The sequence below is a fragment of the Pipistrellus hanaki genome (genome assembly GCF_964339955.1).
Source record: "Pipistrellus hanaki genome assembly, chromosome: 21".
Taxonomy (NCBI): Eukaryota; Metazoa; Chordata; class Mammalia; order Chiroptera; family Vespertilionidae; genus Pipistrellus; species Pipistrellus hanaki.
Genome location: NC_140523.1, coordinates 8,207,368 through 8,227,383, shown reverse-complemented (window position 1 = coordinate 8,227,383; position 20,016 = coordinate 8,207,368). Strand labels below are relative to the sequence as shown.

Here is a 20,016-nt window from a genome sequence, read left to right as displayed (position 1 = left end):
TGACCGGAATCGAACCCAGGACCCTTCAAGTCTGCAGGCCAAAGCTCTATCCACTGAGCCAACCAGCTAGGGCTAGGCCTTGCATTTTATACTTTGATGGTGCTTTCTTTCTTTTTTTAATCCTCAATTGAGGACATGTTTCCATTGAATTTTTTTTTATTTTATATTTTATTGATTTTTTTACAAAGAGGAAGGGAGAGAGATAGAGAGCAAGAAATGTCGATGAGAGAGAAACATCGACCAGCTGCCTCTTGCACACCCCCTACCGGGGATGTGCCCGCAACCAACGTACATGCCCTTGACCGGAATCGAACCCGGGACTTTTCAGTCCGCAGACCGACGCTCTACCACTGAGCCAAACTGGCCTCGGCTACAAACTCTGTTTTTATTGGTTTTAAAGAGAGTGGAAGGGAGAGATAGAAACATCCATGAGCCAAAACCAGTCTGACTCGGTGCATAGAGCGTCAGCCTGCGTACTCAGTGTTCCCAGGTTTGATTCTGTTCAAGGGCATGTTCCTTGGCTGCGGGCACATCCCCAGTAGGGGGGTGTGCAGGAGGCAGCTGATGGATGTTTCTCTCTCATCGGTGTTTCTAGCTCTGTATCCCTCTCTCTTCCTCTCTGTAAAAAAATCAATAAAACATTAAAAAAAAAAAGAAAAGAAAAAGAAAGAAAAAGAATCATTGATGAGAGAGAACATCAGCAGGCTGCCTCCTGCACCCCCCCGCCCCTTACTGGGCATCTGGCCAGCATCCTAAGAATGTGCCCTGACCGTGAGTCGAACCCGGTGACCCCTGGGTTCATGAGTCGACGCTCAACCGCGGAGCCGTGGCGGCCAGCTGGCACCCATCCTGAGCGCTCTGCTAACGGGCTCCCCGCCCGCTTGGCACGCCCAGGCCGCCTGCTGTTCCTAAGCCCATTCATCGAGAGTCTCTTTAGGGATGAACGCAGGCGGATCCCCGGCTATTACACCCACCGGTGCTCACCGGGCTCCAGCCACCCACGTGGGGTCTCGGCCGGGCCCTGGCGGCGTCACCGCCGACCCTCCCAGGGGCCTGTGACATGGCGTTTCCTCAAAGCCGCCTTTTCCAACGGGAAGGCTGTGGCCCAGAGAGGGTTGGCGGCCGGCTCAGGGTCACACAGCCGGCCCAGAGCATAGCAAGCCCCGTCCCCAGAGCTTCCGGATGCTGTTGGTGCCCCTGGGTGGGCGGCCATTAGTGCCAGGGTTCTCGTCCCAGCATTACGAAGGGGTTCGGCAGTCTGGAGAAAGCTGCTGCGCGTAGATTCGATAAGGAGTCCAAAGACGAAAGATGGTTTTTAAGAATATATATTTTATTGATTTTTTTTTTTTTTTTACAGAGAAGAAAGGAGAGGGAGAGGGAGATAGAAACATCCATGATGAGAGAGAAACATCCATCAGCTGCCTCCTGCACACTCCCCACTGGGGATGTGCCCGCAACCACGGTACATGCCCTTGACCGGAATCGAACCCAGGACCTTTCGGTCCACAGGCCGATGCTCTATCCACTGAGCCAAGCTGGTCAGGGTGAAAGATAGTTTTGAAAGGCATTGGGGGTCAGAGGAGCTTCCACTAAAGGAGCTGAAGACTCTCTCTTTGTCTCAGGACCCCTTGCTTTTTATTAGCACAATGTGTCCTAAGGCAAGGTGGAGATAAGAGCCTTCAGAGGGCAGGGTTTACAGAAGCATTGTCAGATGGGGGAATGGCCTACAGCTGTTCCGGTGTCTGGCCAACAGGGGGCAGTAACACGCAGATGGAGATGCCCTGAGCTGTCTGGCAGCAGACAAGCATCCTATTCAGGTTTGGGGGAAGTGCCATAGCCGTTCTAACAGGTACCATATTTTTCGGACCATAAGACGCACCAGTTTTTAGAGAAGGGAAATGAAGAAAAAAAGATTCTGAAACAAATAGTCTCCTAAAATATTTTATGTGCATTAGAACCCAACATCACAGTCATAAACACATGTAATCAACCCTGTAAAGTAAACAGCAGCATTTAGAACCATTTTAGAGCCGGGCAAGCACACAGAGACCACACAGAGCCGGGCAAGTGAAAAAACTTTTTTTTTACAGTATATGTGTAGGCCATATTTGGACCATAAGACGCAGGGACTTTTCCTCGCACTTCTGGGGGGGGAAAAAGTGCATCTTATGGTCCGAAAAATACGGTAATTACATGGGTGGCTCAGCCCTTGTTGAGTCCCCCGAGCTTCACCAAGCTTCGGATGAAACTCTTGTAATGATGACACGCTGGAATCGGCTCCGGGCAGGCAGGATGTCCCTGACTGGCTTGCCCGGTGCTGAGATCGGGATGGGTTTTGGCTGGTCCGCTTTACCGCGTCCGGCTGTCTTCCCTTCGGCACATGCCGGCCCCTATGCAGCGGAGCTGTTCCCAACCCTCAGCTCTCACCCTCCTCGTGATTATCCAGACACTATAATAGTGCAACGTTTTTGTTTTTGTTTTTGTTTTTTAAATATTTTTATTGGTTTCAGAGAGAGCTAGAACATCAATGAGAGGAATCATTGGTTGGCTGCCTCCTGCATGCCCCCCCTAGGGATCAAGCCTACAACCCAGGCATGTGCCCTTGACCGGAATCGAACCCGGGACCCTTCAGTCCCCAGGCCGACGCTCTATCCACTGGGCCACACCAGTTTCAGCTCCAACGACACTCCTAATCTCCCCCGCAGCCCGAGGGCCAGCGTCTGCTACGCCACAGAGGCAGGCGGGGCTGGCAGACCGCCTGCGAGGCCCGGGCATGCCCAGAAGGTGCCACCCCAGGCCCCCAGGGGTCCGCGGGGTCCTGACGGGATCGCGAGGGCCCAGCGCGGGGGCAGGGGAGGGCGGGGAGGACCCCGGGGCCGCCCTCTGCCCGCCCGCCCTCCCGCGTGACCGCCTCTGTCGCCCGCAGGTGGTGGAGGACTGGAAGTACGTGGCCATGGTGGTGGACCGGCTGTTCCTGTGGGTGTTCGTGGTCGTGTGCGTGCTGGGCACCGTGGGCCTCTTCCTGCCCCCCCTCTTCCAGAACCACACGGTCTCGGGGGGGCCCTAGGCCGCCCTGCGTGTCCCGGGGCCCGCCCCCTCACCCCCGTCCCCCGGGCTGTGGGGTGAGGTGACTGGAGGGGCCCAGGGGGCAGTTTGGCTGTTTCCTTCTGGATCGGAGCACCGAGGCCCGAAAGGCACGTGACACCATCGCCCGTCGAACAGCCAGGGCGTGGGCGGGCCGAGCCGGGACCCAGGAAAGCCCAGCCGGAGGGGCCATGCTGCATTCTGGCCAGTCTTCCCTACATCAGGACAAGGACGGGCACTATAGCAGCACCCACTATGTGCCAGTCCCCCTACTATGTGCCAGCCCCCTTACCTCCCTGCCCCGGTCTCCCTCCACTCCCCCTGGGCCCCGAGGCCCACTGGCGCTCTCTGTCCCTCATGCACTTGAGGATCCTTCCCAGCTCCGAGCCTGTCAGTACAGGACCTTCGACCCAACCCTCGCACCCCAGAGCCCCTCTCTCACCCCCCCCCCCCCCCCCCGCTCTTCCCCGGCTGCATCCAGGACTCCGATCCACCCCGTGATTCACTGTCCCCTCCCCCAGAGGTCTTGCCCAGGCCCCCACCCTGGAGCCTCCCCCTGCCCTGGGGGCCATGGTGCCTGCCACCCTCCCCCAGCGCCCGCAGCTCCTGAGGGCCTTACTGGCAGGCGTGTGTATGGCCCACGTCCGGCCGTCAGAGGGCCGGCTCCCCGAGAGCAGAGACCCGCCCTCCCTGTTCCGGGCGGCACCCCTGGGCCCGGGACAGAGCTCGGCACAATAAACGTGCATTGAAAGAAAGAATGAGTATTGAATGGATGAAGGCTCCTGTTCCTCCCACAGGCCCCCCGCCTCCGATCCCCCCACGCAGGGTGGCCTCCCTCGCCCTCCACCGCCCAGCTCCCTCACGTTATGTCGTCATCAGTTTCGGCCGTCTCCCTCACGGACGCTCTGTCGCCGCCACGTACTACCTTTTTCCCAGTGCCCGATGCACACAGTAGGCGCTCAGGATATCTGTAGAAGGAAGGATGATTTTATTTAAATTCTATTTTTTTAAATATATATTTCATTGATTTTTAAAATATATATATTTTATTGATTTTACATAGAGAGGAATTGAGAAGGACAGAGAGTTAGAAACGTCGATGAGAGAGAAACATCGACCAGCTGCCTCTTGCACACCCCCTACTGGGGATGTGCCCGCAACCAAGGTACATGCCCTTGACTGGAATCGAACCTGGGACCCTTCAGTCCCCAGGCTGACGCTCTATCCACTGAGCCAAATCGGTCAGGGCTAAATTCTATCTTTTTTTTTTTTTTTTTTTAAATGATACAGTTCTAGCCCAGTCGGTGTGGTTCAGTGGTCGACCTCTGAGCCAGGAGGTCACTGGTTTGATTCCCGGTCAGGGCACACGACTGGGTTGCGGGCTCCATCCCCAGTGTGGGGTGTGCAGGAGGCAGCCGATCCATGATTCTCATCATGGATGTTACCTTCTCTCCCTCTCCCTTCCTCTCTGAATCAAAAAATGAAAATGACACAGTTTTAGAAACACACACACACACACACATCTCCTCTGGGCCAGTTAAATACATTTTTTGACACATGTCTTGGTTTCTGTAATCGGAATATAGGAGGCTCATCATAAAAAACTAGAGGCCTGGTGCATGAATTGGTGCACCAGTGGGGTGCCTCGGCCTGACCTGCGGGACTGGGCCGAAACCTGCTCTCTGGCATCCCCCAAGGAGTCCTGGATTGCAAGAGAGTGCAGGCCAGGCCGAGGGACCCCACCTCAGTTGTGGCTGGGGAGGGATGCAGGAGGTAGGCCAGCCAGGGAGGGACTGCAGGAGGGCTCCAGGGCGTGTCCGGCCCGTCTCGCTCAGTCCCCATTGCCCAGACCCCAGCAGCAAGCTAACCTACCGGTCAGAGCATCTGCCCCCTGGTGGTCAGTGCACGTCACAGTGAGCGGTTGAGCGGCCTTAGCATATCATTAGCATACTAGAGGCCCGGTGCATTAAAATTCATGCACTGGAGGGAGGGTCCCTCAGTCTGCCCTGCTCCCCCTCAGTCCGGGAGCCCTCAGGGGTGGGAGGTGACCCAGCAATCACACCTCTGCTGCTGCCACTGCCGGCAGCACCAGCCTCGGCCGCCCAGGCTAGCTGAGCCTCGGGGAGCCCAGGGTGGCTGGGCAGCGGACATCTGAGGCTGGTCTGCACCTCGGGCTGGCCCTGGGGGGCTGGGGCTGAAGGGCCCGGGGGACTCTGGTGGTGCCCTGTCCCTCCAGCCCCTCACAGAGAGGAAGGACGAGAGATAGAGAGCTAGAAACGTCCATGAGAGAGAAACATCAACCAGCTGCCTCTTGCACACCCCCCACCGGGGATGTGCCCGCAACCAAGGCACATGCCCTTGACCAGAATTGAACCCGGGACCCTTCCGTCCGCAGGCCAAGGCTCTATCCACCGAGCCACACCGGTTTCAGCAAAAGTGTATTTTTTAAAAACCACGAAAACCAAGTAGCAGGATCTCACCTCCTATATTTCACACTTACTTCACCGCGTCCGAACCCTGCGGCCTCCTCCCGGGGTGCGGGAGAGGCCGGGCGGGCGGGCCGTTCCCAGATGCGGGGCGCGCGGGGCGGGCCGGGGGCAGGGACCCCGCGGGGTGCGCCCTCCAGCGCCCGGCAGGCGGGGCGGGGCGGGGCGGGGCGGGGCCGGCGGGGCCCGCTCCGATTGGCTGCGGGGCAGGCGGGTCCCGCTCCGATTGGCCGGCGCGCCGCCTCCCGCACCAGCCCCAGCGCCTCCCCGGAGCGAGCGCCCCAGCGGCTCCGGGCGCGGCGGGCGGCGGCTGGACAGACCGGAGCCCGCGCTCCCGCCCTTTGTCTGCTCCGAGCGGCCGGCGCGGAGCCCCACGGGCGAGGCCGCCTCCTCCCGGAGTCCGCGGAGTCCGCTCCGCCATCGGGGCCGGGCCGCCAGGCGCACGGCCATGGGCGCCCCCACGCGCGGGGCGCACCCCCTCCTGCTGCTGCTGCTACTGCTGCTACTCCCCGGTAAGCGCGGGGGTGGGGCGCGAACCGGCGCCCCGAGAGGCGACGCGGGGTCCGAGCGAGCGGAGCTGCCGGGCAGCCCGGGGGGCGAGGAGGGGGCCGGCCCCGCGCGCACTCCCCGGGGCGCTGCCTCCCCGGCGGCCTCTGCCCGGGCCGGGCCCCGCCGTATGCACCGTTGCCCGTTAACCGGAGAGGCTGGGGCCAGAGGCAAAGGCTGAGAGGCTTTCCCAGGGGAGGGATTTGGGGGGCGATCGGAGAGAAAGCTGGCGCTCCAGCCCCCCTCCTGCCTTCCCTGCGCCCCGGCCACGGAGGAACGGGGCACCTGTCGCCAGAAGTCTGTGGCCTGGAGGGCCGGTTGTGGGATCGGGAGAGTTTGCGGTGGGGGCGAGGGTTTGGGGGGTCGGGACAGACAGGCGATGTGGCCGTTTGCTCAGAGCCGCCTGGACGCTGAGGCCCCCACCGCTCAGAGCGCCTTGCACCCGCTCCCCCAGCTCCTGGAGCCCCCTCCCTCCTTCACTGGGGGGAGGGACCGAAAGGGAGCTGGAAAGGATCGCATTTCTATTTTTTTAAAATATATATTTTATTGATTTTTTACAGAGAGGAAGAGAGAGGGATAGAGAGCTAGAAACATCGATGAGAGAGAAACATCGACCAGCTGCCTCTTACACACCCTCCACCGGGGATGTGCCCTTGACCGGAATCGAACCTGGGACCCCTCAGTCCACAGGCCGACGCTCTATCCACTGAGCCAAACCGGTTTCAGCAGGATCCCATTTCTAGACCTGGAGAAACTGGGACTTCACCAGGGATTCCCCCTTATCTTCACCCCATCCTCCCTCCCCCCCCCCCCCCAATTCTAATGCCTGGGGTGGCCCTGACCGGTGTGGCTCAGTGGACAGAGCATCAGGCTGTGGGGGACCAAAGGGTCCTGGTTCAATTCCGGTCAAGGGCACTCTGGATGCGTGCCAGAGGCAAACAATGCACTCTCACATCAATGTTTCTCTCTCTCTCTCTCCCTCTCTCTCTCTAAAAATCAATGGGAAAACATCCTGGGATGTAAAGGGGTCCCCAAGGGTTTCGGAGGGTTTGGGGGCTCCGATCAGGATGTGAAGGGGCCCTCCCCAGAAACCCTGGCTGGCCCTCTGAGACCCACACAGCCATGTGTAGGTGCCCAACTTCTATCCTCAGAGGGTTGGCGGCCAGACCCTAACAGGGTCCCGCGTGGGATGGAGGGGCGCCCCAGGCCTGGGCTGCAGCCTCCCCCTGGAGGCTGGGAGGCACACACCTGGCCCCGGGGGGGCCTGGGTCACCCCCATCCGGAACCCAGGATGTACCCCTGTGGACTGCGCCCCTGCCCCATAGCAACTGTAAGGAGAAGGGGTGCACCTGGGCTCTGACCCTATGCCTGCACCGAGCTGGGCCCCTGCCGGAAGCCGGTTCCAGCGTGTCATCAATTGCAAGAGTTTCATCAAAAGGTGGATGGAACTTGGGGGCTCAAAACAAGGGCTGAGTCACATATGTGGTCACCTGTTGGAGCAGCTAAACGCACTCCCCCCAAACCTGAATAGAATGGCTGTTTGCTGCCAGACAGCTCAGGGCATCTCCATCTGCGTGTTACTGCCCCCTGTTGGCCAGACACCGGAACAGCAATAGACCATTCCCCCATCTGACAATGCTTCTATATAAAACCCTACCCTCTGAAGGGTCTTATCTCCACCTTGCCTTAGGACACATTGCGTTAACAAAAAGCAAGGGGTCCTGAGACAAGGAGAGAGTCTTTAGCTCCTTTAGCGGAAGCTCCTCTGACCCCCCCAATGCCTTTCAAAACTATCTTTTAGTCTCTTGACTCTTATTTAATCTACGGACAGCCTTTCTCCAGATTGCTGAACCTTTCTTCTTCTTCTTCTTTTTTTTTTTTTTTTAATATATTTTATTGCCGAAACCGGTTTGGCTCAGTGGATAGAGCATCGGCCTGGGGACTGAAGGGATCCTGGGTTCGATTCCGGTCAAGGGCATGTACCTTGGTTGCGGGCACATCCCCAGTTTGGGGGGTGCAGGAGGCAGCTGATCGATGACTCTCTCTCATCAATGTTTCTAGCTCTCTATCTCTCTCCCTTCCTCTCGGTACAAAATCAATTATATATATATATATATATATATATATATATATATATATATATATATATAAATTCATTTTTTTACGGAGAGGAAGGGAGAGAGACAGACACATCGATGAGAGAGAAACATCTATCAGGTGCCTCCCGCACACCCCCTACTGGGGATGTGCCAGCAACCCAGGTACATATCCTTGACCGGAATCAAACCTGGGACCCTTCAGTCCCCAGGCCGATGCTCTATCCACTGAGCCACACTGGTTTCGGCGCTGAACCCTTCATAATGCTTGGACAAGAACCCTGGCAAGCCCCTCCCTCGTAACAACCCTACAGCGAGGAGAACACAGCACGGCCTTTGTTTTCAGGGATAAAGCAGCTGCGGTTCAGCGACGAGAAGCTGCTCGCCTAGGGTCACAGGCTCCCAGGGAGCCGGCCAGCGCTCGCCCCGGATCTACCCACACCCACAACCCCGGCTTGCCGGAACGGGGCTGTTCCGGGCGGGGCCCCGGGCCAGCGGGCATGGGTCTGACCGGGCTCCCTCCCTCAGGGGCCCGCGGCTCCGAGGCCGAGCACCGGCTGTTCGACCGGCTGTTCGAGGACTACAACGAGATCATCCGGCCGGTGGCCAACGCCTCGGACGCCGTGATCGTGCAGTTCGAGGTGTCCATGTCCCAGCTGGTGAAGGTGGTGAGTGCGGGCCGGGGCCGGCCGTGGCCGCGGGGCTGCGGGGGAGGCTCTCCCGGGGCGGGGCGGGGGTCCTTCACGCACCCCCACCCCCTAATTCTACCTTTCCAGGATGAGGTCAACCAGATCATGGAGACCAACCTGTGGCTCAAGCAAGTGAGTGGCCAGGCCCTGCGCTCTGCTGCCCCCTGGTGGTGACTGCTCTGCTGGCTTCCTTTCCTTAGACCCAGCCTGGGACCCACTGGGGGGGGCCTGGGCCCATTGAGGGGGGCCTGGGCCCATTGAGGAGGGGCCTGGGGCCCATTGAGGGGGGGGCCTGGGCCCATTGAGGGGGGCCTGGGCCCATTGAGGGGGGGTCTGAAGGGGGGGCTGGGGCAATTGAGGGGGGGCCTGGGCCCATTGAGGGGGGCCTGGGCCCATTGAGGGGGGGCCTGGGCCCATTGAGGGGGGCCTGGGCCCATTGAGGGGGGGCCTGGGCCCATTGAGGGGGGCCTGGGCCCATTGAGGGGGAGCCTGGGCCCATTGAGGAGGGGCCTGGGCTCATTGAGGGGGGCCTGGGCCCATTGAGGGGGGCCTGGGCCCATTGAGGGGGAGCCTGGGCCCATTGAGGGGGGCCTGGGCCCATTGAGGGGGGCCTGGGCCCATTGAGGGGGGCCTGGGCCCATTGGAGGGGCCTGGGCCCATTGGGGGGGCCTGGGTCCATTGAGGGGGGCCTGGGCCCATTGAGGGGGGCCTGGGCCCATTGAGGGGGGTCTGGGCCCATTGAGGGGGGCCTGGGCCCATTGAGGGGGAGCCTGGGCCCATTGAGGGGGGGCCTGGGCTCATTGAGGGGGGCCTGGGCCCATTGAGGGGGGCCTGGGCCCATTGAGGGGGAGCCTGGGCCCATTGAGGGGGGCCTGGGCCCATTGAGGGGGGCCTGGGCCCATTGAGGGGGGCCTGGGCCCATTGGAGGGGCCTGGGCCCATTGGGGGGGCCTGGGTCCATTGAGGGGGGCCTGGGCCCATTGAGGGGGGCCTGGGCCCATTGAGGGGGGCCTGGGCCCATTGAGGGGGGTCTGGAGGGGAGCTGGGCCATTGAGGGGGGGCCTGGGGCCCATTGAGGAGGGGTCTGAAGGGGGGGCTGGGGCAATTGAGTGGGGGCCTGGGCCCATTGAGGGGGGCCTGGGCCCATTGAGGGGGGGCCTGGGCTCATTGGGGGGGCCTGGGCCCATTGAGGGGGGCCTGGGCCCATTGAGGGGGGGCCTGGGCTCATTGGGGGGGCCTGGGCCCATTGGGGGGGGGCCTGGTGACCAAGGGTCCCCCCAAGGACTGCAGAATCTGGTCCCGCACACTCCGCTGGGACAGATCCGGGCTGCTCAGCCTGGATGCTCTGTGTGATGGGCACCCTGTTTGGGGGACCCGGTAGGGAAGGATGTCACTAGAATGAGCTTAGCCCGGCCGGCGTGGGGTCCGGGTTCGATTCCCGGGCAGGGCACGGGCCTGGGTGGCGGGCTCCATCCCCAGTGTGGGGCGTGCAGGAGGCAGCCGGTCCGTGGTCCTCTCATCATGGATGTGTCTCTCTCCCTCTCCCTTCCTCCCCGAAATCAATGCTAATAAAAGGGTAATATGCAAATTGGTCATGACGCCCTCACAGTAACAACCGGACAGCAGGCTGCGTGGGGCGACCAGGCCAGCAGAGGAGAGCAGTGAGGAGCATTTAGGCCAGTGGGGGCAGCAGTTGGGGACAACCAGGCTGGCGGGAGGGGGCAGTTAGGGGCGATCAGGCAGGTGAGCAGTTAGGAGCCAGTGGTCTCGGATTGTGAGAGGGTCCCAGATTGGAGAGGGTCCAGGGTGGGCAGAAGGGACCCCCCCTCCCCACATGCACTGATTTCATGCACCAGGCCTCTAGTATATATAATATATTAAAAAACAAAAAAAACAAAAAAACAGCCGAGGCTGGTTTGGCTCAGTGGATAGAGCTTCGGCTTGGGGACTGAAGGGTCCCAGGTTTGATTCCGGTCAAGGGCATGGACCCAGCAGGGGATGTGCAGGAGGCAGCTGATCGATGACTCTCTTGCATTGATGTTTCTAACTCTCTATCTCTCTCCCTTTCTCTCTGTACAAAATCAATAAAATATAAAAAACAGCCGGGACCAGTTTGGCTCAATGGATAGAGCGTCAGCTTGGGGACTGAAGGGTCCCGGGTTCGATTTCGGTCAAGGGCATGTACCTTGGTTGCGGGCATATCCCCAGTAGGGGGGGTGGGCAAGAGGCAGCTGATCGATGACTCTCTCTCATCGATGTTTCTAACTCTCTATCTCTCTCCCTTCCTCTCTGTACAAAACCAATAAAATATATTTTTTTAAAACCACACACACACACACACACACACACACACACACAAAACAGCACACACAGACCAGACCTGGAGGCCCTTACATGATTGACAGGGGGTGGCCCCGCCCACAGCCCAGGGCTCTATGGGGCCGTGCGGTCTGCGGCTCGGAGGCGGCTCCCTGCCACGGGGCAGGGCGGGGCGTCGCGGGGCGGGCGGGCGGCGTGAGGGAGTGAGCCCGCGGTCTCCTTGCCGTTTCCCCCTCTCCCCCCGCAGATCTGGAACGACCACAAGCTGAAGTGGAACCCCTCGGACTACGACGGGGCGGAGTTCCTGCGGGTCCCCGCCCAGAAGATCTGGAAGCCGGACATCGTGCTCTACAACAAGTAAGGGGGCGCCACCCCCCCCTTTCCCCCGGGGCTGCTCCGCCCGCCGGCTCCTCCCACCGGCACTCCCTGACCAGCATCGAACCCGGGATCCCTTCAGTCCACGGGCTGACGCTCCGCCCCCTGAGCCCCTCCCCACCCAGCCGCTCGGAGCCTGCGAGTGCAAAGTAACGGTCCCTCTTTGGTTGGGTTAATGTATTTGCATACTCACTCCTGATTGGCCGGTGGGCATCCCAGAGGTACAGTCAATTCGCATATTTCTTTTTTTTTTTATTAGTGTAGATACCTTGTTTTACATATGCCTTTTGTTTAAAAATGTATATCTTTTTTATTTAATTTACTTTTTGTTACTTATTCTATTGATTTTTAAAAATATATATTTTAATGATTGTTTTACACCGAGGAAGGGAGAGAAAGAGGAACAGAGAGCTAGAAACATCGATGAGAGAGAAACATTGACCAGCCGCCTCCTGCACACCCCCCACCAGGGATGTGCCCGCAACCAAGGTCCATGCCCTTGACCGGAATCGAACCTGGGACCCTTCAGTCCTCAGGCCAACGCTCTACCCCCTGAGCCAAACTGGTTTGGGCTATTCTATTGATTTTTTTTTTTACAGAGAGGAAGGGAGAGGGATAGTTAGAAACATCGATGATGAGAGAGAAACATCCATCAGCTGCCTCCTGCACGCCCCCTACTGGGGATGTGCCCGCAACCAAGGTACATGCCCTTGACAAGAATGGAACCCGGGACCCTTCAGTCCTCAGGCCGATGTTCTATCCACTGAGCCACACCGGTTTCAGCTGGGCCGACAACATTCACCCCGTTTCTCTCCTTCGAGGGAAAGGGCACTTGGGGTGTCTCATATTACTCTTTTATTAGGTAGGATTTCAGAGAGGAAAGGAGAGAGAAACATCAATGAGGAGAGAGAATCGTGGATCAGCTGCCACCTTCATGCCCCACTCCTCAGGGGGGACGGGGTGGGGACGGGATCGAGATCGAAACGTGTGAGAGAACTCAGGGTATGTGAGAGACGCAGGTGTTGTGTGATGAGGCTTGATGAGGGTGTCTGATGGTCTGTGTGTGGGATTGTGGGGTAGAGGGTCCTGGGCTCCCCAGTGTCCCCCTCGCTAAGTGGCCAGACACCCCGGCCCTCGGAGCTCACGACGTGTGTGTGTGTGTGTGTGTGTCCCGTGTATGTGTGTCCCGTGTGTGTGTCGTGTGTGTGTTTGTCCCGTGTCTGTGTGTCCCGTATGTGTGTGTGTCCCACGTGTGTGTGTCCCGCGTGTGTGTGTGTCTGTGTGTGTGTCCCGCGTGTGTGTGTCTGTGTGTGTGTCCCGTGTGTGTGTGTGTCCCGTGTGTGTGTGTCCCGTGTGTGTCCCGTGTGTGTGTCGTGTGTGTGTTTGTCCCATGTCTGTGTGTCCCGTATGTGTGTGTGTGTCCCACGTGTGTGTGTGTCTGTGTGTGTGTCCCGCGTGTGTGTGTCTGTGTGTGTGTCCCGTGTGTGTGTGTGTCCCGTGTGTGTGTGTCCCGTGTGTGTCCCGTGTGTGTGTCGTGTGTGTGTTTGTCCCATGTCTGTGTGTCCCGTATGTGTGTGTGTGTCCCACGTGTGTGTGTGTCTGTGTGTGTGTGTCTGTGTGTGTGTCCTGCGTGTGTGTGTGTCTGTGTGTCTCTGTGTGTGTGTCCCGTGTGTCCCATGCGTGTGTCATGTGTCGTGTGTGTCCCATGTGTGTGTCCCGTGTGTGCGCACATGTGTGTCCCGTGTGTGTTCCGTGTGTGTGTGTGTGTGTCGTGTGTGTGTGTGTGTTCCGTGTGTGTGTGTTTCCCATCTCCGCAGCGCCGTGGGGGACTTCCAGGTGGACGACAAGACCAAGGCGCTGCTCAAGTACACGGGCGAGGTGACCTGGATGCCGCCCGCCATCTTCAAGAGCTCCTGCCGCATCGACGTCACCTTCTTCCCCTTCGACTACCAGAACTGCTCCATGAAGTTCGGCTCCTGGACCTACGACAAGGCCAAGATCGACCTGGTGCAGGTGGGCTCGGCCATGAACCTGCGGGACTACTGGGAGAGCGGCGAGTGGGCCGTGGTGCGCGCCCCCGGCTACCGGCACGAGGTCAAGTACAACTGCTGCGACGAGATCTACCCCGACATCACCTACTCCCTGTACATCCGGCGGCTGCCGCTCTTCTACACCATCAACCTCATCATCCCCTGCCTGCTCATCTCCTTCCTCACGGTGCTGGTCTTCTACCTGCCGTCCGACTGCGGCGAGAAGGTCACGCTCTGCATCTCGGTGCTGCTGGCGCTCACCGTCTTCCTGCTGGTCATCACCGAGACCATCCCGTCCACCTCGCTGGTCATCCCGCTCATCGGCGAGTACCTGCTCTTCACCATGATCTTCGTCACGCTGTCCATCGTCATCACCGTCTTCGTGCTCAACGTGCACTACCGCACGCCCGCCACGCACACCATGCCCGGCTGGGTGAAGGCCGTGTTCCTGCGGGCGCTGCCCCGGGTCATGTTCATGGCGCGGCCGGAGGCGGCGGCGGGCGGCCAGGGCGGCGGCGAGGGTGGCATCGGCGGCAGCACCCCGGGGCCGCGGCCTGCCGACCACGCCGCCCTCGCCGCCGCCGCCGAGCGGGCCCACCTGAACTGCTTCCGCGGCGGCGCCGAGTCCGAGGACGGGAAGGACGGCGGGCCCTGCCAGGAGGGGCCGTGCGGCCGCCACCGCCAGTGCAGCCACCGCCGCCGCGGCAGCCACCGCGCCGCGAAGGTGCCCAACTTCACCGCCAACCTCACCCGCAGCTCCAGCAGCGAGTCCGTGGAGGCCGCCGCGCTGTCGGCGCTGTCGCCGGAGGTCCGGGAGGCCATCCGCAGCGTCCGGTACATCGCGGAGAACATGAAGGCGCAGAACGAGGCCAAAGAGGTGAGCGCAGCGCCCGGCAGACATGCCCGGGGCGGCCGGGTGAGGGCGATCTCTGATCGCAGAATCATCCGGCCGCTCCGTGTCTGTCCTACAGAATGAAAGGCTCATATGCACATGGTCCCCTCGGCCAGGAGTGCGACCAGCAGGCAGGCCGGCCCACCGCCCCTGTCCCCTCCCCCTGGCCAGGCTGGCTGGACCCCACCCATGCACGAATGCATGCACCGGGCCTCTAATACACACACACACACACACACACACACACACACAGAGTGACCAGATGATGATGATCTCTGAACGCATAATAACTTGGCCCCTCAGTGTGTGTCCTATAGAATAAAAGGCTCATATGCACATGGTCCCCTCGACCAGGAGTTCGACCAGCAGGCAGGCTGGCTAACCGCCCATGTCCACTCCCCCTGGCCAGGCTGGCCAGACCCCATCCATGCATGAATGCATGCACCGGGCCTCTAACACACACACACACACACACACACACACACACACACACAGTGTGGCCAGATGATGATGATCTCTAAACATGTAATCATTTGGCCACTCCGTGTCTATCCTATAGAATAAAAGGCTAATATGCAAACGGTCCCCTCGACCAGGAGTCCGACTAGCAGGCAGGCTGGCCAACCGCCCATGTCCCCTCGCCCTGGCCAGGCTGGCCGGACCCCACCCATGCACGAATGCATGCACCGGGCCTCTAATACACACACACACACACACACACACACACACACACATATTCACATACACACACACACACTGAGTGGCCAGATGATGATGATCTCTGAACGCGTAATCATCCGGCCACTCGGTGTGTATCCTATAGAATAAAAGGCTCATATGCACATGGTCCCCTCGACCAGGAGTTCGACCAGCAGGCAGGCTGGCTAACCGCCCATGTCCACTCCCCCTGGCCAGGCTGGCCAGACCCCATCCATGCATGAATGCATGCACCGGGCCTCTAACACACACACACACACACACACAGTGTGGCCAGATGATGATGATCTCTAAACATGTAATCATCTGGCCACTCCGTGTCTATCCTATAGAATAAAAGGCTACTATGCAAATGGTTCCCTCCACCAGGATTCGACCAGCGGGCAAGCCACCCAACTACCTATGTCCCCTCTCCCTGGCCAGGCTGGCCGGACCCCACCCATGCATGAATGCATGCACCGGGCCTCTAATATATATACAAACACTTAGTGGCCAGACGATGATGATCTCTGAACGCACAGTCATCTGGCCACTCCAGCATGTCCTATAGAATGAAAGGCTAATATGCACATGGCCCCCTCAACCAGGAGTTCAACCAGCAGGCAGGCCGGCCAACCGCCCATGTCCCCTCCCCCTGGCCAGGCTGGCCGGCCCTCTGCCTTCCCCTCTCTCTAAAAACCAATGAAAACATATCTTTAAAAATAATTAAAGAGCCCTAGCTGCTTTAGCTCTGTGGATAGAGCGTCGGCCTGTGGACTAAAGGGTCCTGGGTTCGATCCTGGTCAAGGGCACATGCCCGAGGTTGCGGGCTCAATCCCCAATAGTGGGGGCCTGCAGGGGGCAGCCGACCCATGATTCTCTCTCATCATGGATGTTTCTCCCTCTCCCTCTCCCTTCCTCTCTGAAATCAATCTACCTAATAAAAGAGTAGCATGCTAATTGACCGTACCTTCGCGATGCCCACCAGCCGATCAGGAGCGAGTATGCAAATTAACCCGCCATCTTTGTTGGGTTAATTTGCATATGCAGGTGCCCAGCAGCCAGGGGTGTTCTGTACCACCCAAGCAATTCCAGGTCTCTGGGCAGCATGGGAAGGTGTAAAGGCGGCTCCAGGTGGTGCCAGCATTCAGGGGAAGAAAGGCCCATTCTGGCACAAATCTTTGTGCATCAGACCTTTAGTCAAAAAAATATATATTTTTAAAAAATATATATATGTTAATGATTTTTACAGAGAGGAAGGGAGAGGGATAGAGAGCTAGAAACATCGATGAGAGAGAAACATCCATCAGCTGCCTCCTGCACCCCCTCTACCGGGGATGTGCCTGCAACCAAGGCACACGCCCCTGACCGGAATCGAACCCGGGTCCCTTTAGTCCGCAGCCCGATGCTCTATCCACTGAGCTACACCAGTTAGGGTTAGTAAAAATATATTTAGCTGAAACCTGTGTGGCTCAGTGGATAGAGCGTCGGCCTGCAGACAGAAAGGTCCCGGGTTCGATTCCGGTCAGGGGCATGTTCCTTGGTTGCGGGCACATCCCCAGTGGGGGGTGTGCAGGAGGCAGCTGATGGATGTTTCTCTCTCATCGATGTTTCTAGCTCTCTATCCCTCTCCCTTCCTCTCTGTAAAAAATGAATAAAATATATATTTTTTAAATAAAAAAAATAAAAATATATTAAAAAACAACAATAAAAGAAAAAAGGTCACATATCTTAATCAGACTCTCAGGAGCGGACGGGAGCAGAGCTGGGATGAAACCGGTGGCGGCCTCCAACCTCTGCCTCTCACCTCGTCCCCGAGCCCGAGGGGCTGGGCCAGCAGCGCGGGGGTGAGTCCCCGGGGCCGCTCGGTCCGGAATACAAACCCAACTCTCGGGCCCTCGCGTGAAGTCCCTGATGGCGAGTGCGGAGTCATTCTGGCCTCACCGGACCCCTCGTTGTCACCAGCCGGGCACCGCGCCTGGCAGCTGGCCGCGGCGAAATAAACCCGGCTCCCGGCCCCCTGGCGGCCCCGCAATGAGATTACCGCGTCCAGGCGGCCTCTCCGTGATGCGATTATTCCTCCAAATTAGTTGGCTCCTGCACTCCCTCTTCTCCCAATTCGATTACGGTTTCCTTCTCGGCAGGGCTGTCTGGGTGCTTAACAGACATACACCCCCCCTCCCCCCCTCGTCCCAGCCTCCGCTGAAGCCATGGTGTACACAAGGGGCCTTGCTCGTCTTTTACCTTTTTTTATTTTCATTTTACTGATTTTTTTACAGAGAGGAAGGGAGAGGGACAGAGAGTCAGAAACGGCGATGAGAGAGAAACATCCATCAGCTGCCTCCTGCACGCCCCCCACTGGGGATGCGCCCGCAACCCAAGATCCATGCCCTTGACCGGAATCGAACCTGGGACCCTTCCGTCCGCAAGCCGATGCTCTATCCACTGAGCCACACTGGCCAGGGACGTTTTCTATCTTCCTTCTTTCTCTTTTTTAATGTATTGATTGATTAAGGTGTTACATATGTGTCCTTGTTCCCTCGTGATCCCCGCCGCCCCTGACCCTCCACTCATGTCTTCCATCTTTTTACTTGGTTCTCAAGCGTTTTTTATTTTATTTTTTATTTTTTTTAATTGCCATCCTGACCTGTGACCGCACAGGATCCCATGATACTTTGGACTTAGGACTGAAGAAGACGGTGTTTGGACATTGGGTATTGCTGGGGCGGGAGGGACGGGGTGGTGGGTGAGGGAGAGAAAGGGGGAAGAGGGACCTGCCCTGATCGGCTGATATCTCCCTTTGGGGTGTTAAGAGGAAATTACACCTAAAACTGGGCACGAACGAGTCCTGAGAGAAAAGGGCGATGGTGTTGGATTGTATTTGCTGTCCTCACAGAGGCCCGGAGTCCTCCGCGGAGGCCGCAGTCCGCTGTCTTTACTGACTATAAACTGGAGTTGAACATAGAAGGCGTAGGTGTGGCTCCGTGTGGCTCAGGGGTTGAGTATCCACCTCTGAACCAGGAGATCACAGTTCAATTCCCGGTCGAGGCACAGGCCCGGGTTGCGGGCTCGACCCCCTCCAGTAGGGGGCGTGCAGGAGGCAGCCGGTCCATGATTCTCTCTCATCACAGATGTTTTTCTCTCTCTGTCTTCCTTTCTCTCTGAAATCAATTTTTTAAAAAAAATCTTCTTTGAAATGGAAGGAATAATAGGTTATGTACACATTGAGAAACTTCTCATTTAAAGATTTAACATGACGGATGTTTTGTATGAATTTTCTGGTGCCTAAAGAGAAACTTGAGAATGGCACACTTCCTCAGACTGCTGACCAATGATGCTCTCTCCTCATGCATGTTTCTCTCTCTGCTGCTCTCCCTTGCTGTCTGACATCAATACAAATATACACGGAGTGGCCAGATGATGATGACCTCTGAACACATTAAATTCGTGCATGGGTGGGGTCCGGCCAGCCTGGCCAGGGGGAGGGGACATGGGCAGTTGGCCGGCCTGCCTGCTGGTCAAACTCCTGGTCGAGGGGACCATTTGCATATTATCCTTTTATTCTATAGGATACACATGGAGGGTCCAAGTTATTATGCGTTCAGAGATCATCAGCATCTGGCCACTTGGTGTGTGTGTGTGTGTGTGTGTGTGTGTATAAGTGTATATATAAATATAATAAGTGTGTGTGTATGTGTGTGTATATATATATATATATATATATATATATATATATATATGTTATAGGCCCAGTACATGAATTCATGCATGGGTGGGGTCCGGCCAGCCTGGCCAGGGGGAGGGGACATGGGCGGTGGGCCGGCCTGCCTGCTGGTCGGACTCCCGGCGGAGGGGACCATGTGCACATTAGCCTTTTATTCTATAGGTTATACGCCGAGTGGCCAGGTGATTATGCGTCCAGAGAGCATCCTCATCTGGCCGCTCCGGGTATCTATCCTGTGCTCAGGATTGAAAATGTATTCACGCCGCCTTCTCCAGCGGGCTGTTTTTTTTTTAATTTTCCCTCTTTCGCTGATTATTGTTCTTTTATTTTTTCCAGATTCAGGACGACTGGAAGTACGTGGCCATGGTGATCGACCGCATCTTCCTGTGGGTCTTCGTCCTGGTGTGCATCCTGGGGACGGCCGGGCTGTTCCTGCAGCCGCTGATGGCGCGGGACGAGCCCTGAGCGCGCGGTGCGCCCGCCCGTCCGTCCGGGGGGCGGGGCGGGGGGCGGGGCGAGCCGGGAGCTGGGCAGGAGCTCGTTTTTCTATTGAGATAAAACGGCGTACAGGTCACCATGGTAACCTTCTGACACGCACCACTCAGCGGCATCCGGCGGCCACATGGCTGTGCAGTCGCCATCACTCTCGGTCCCTGTCACCCTCCCCATCCTGCACCTTACCCAGCGGCTCCCTGCTCCCCCTCCCCGGCCCCTGCCAGCCGTCATTCTGCTTTCTGTTATTTTTCCTTAGTGCATAGATTTTATTGATGTTTACAGAGAAGAGGGGAGAGGGAGAGAGAGTGAGAACCATCGATGAGAAGCATCGATCAGCTGCCTCCTGCTCTCCCCCCACTGGGGATGTGCCCGCAACCAAGGTACATGCCCTTGGCCGGAATCGAACCCGGGACCCTTTAGTCCACAGGCTGATGCTCTATCCACTGAGCCACATTGATTAGAGCTGCTTTCTTTTCTTTCTTTTGACCCAAAATGTTAAGATTTTGCCCTGGCTGGTTTGACACAGCGGATAGAGTGTCGGCCTGCGGACTCAAGGGTCCCGGGTTCGATTCCGGTCAAAGTCAT

At 58.1% G+C, this 20,016-nt stretch overlaps 2 protein-coding genes across 2 annotated transcripts in view; both read left to right on the top strand.

Annotated features, from left to right (window-relative positions):
• Nucleotides 1-3,826, top strand: part of CHRNB4 (cholinergic receptor nicotinic beta 4 subunit) — a 19,273-nt gene extending 15,447 nt beyond the window's left edge. The window contains 1 exon segment of the mRNA XM_084869211.1: nucleotides 2,927-3,826. Coding sequence (XP_084725337.1) covers nucleotides 2,927-3,067 — 141 coding nt within the window. The 3' untranslated portion in view covers nucleotides 3,068-3,826.
• Nucleotides 3,827-5,853: 2,027 nt separating this feature from the next.
• CHRNA3 (cholinergic receptor nicotinic alpha 3 subunit) lies at nucleotides 5,854-19,930 on the top strand. Its single transcript, XM_084869179.1, has 6 exons — nucleotides 5,854-6,082; nucleotides 8,741-8,880; nucleotides 8,989-9,033; nucleotides 11,467-11,576; nucleotides 13,412-14,501; nucleotides 19,273-19,930. Exons 1-6 carry the CDS (start codon nucleotides 6,019-6,021, stop codon nucleotides 19,399-19,401), a joined length of 1,578 nt encoding a protein of 525 aa, XP_084725305.1. The 5' UTR covers nucleotides 5,854-6,018; the 3' UTR covers nucleotides 19,402-19,930.
• The last annotated feature ends 86 nt before the right edge of the window (nucleotides 19,931-20,016 follow it).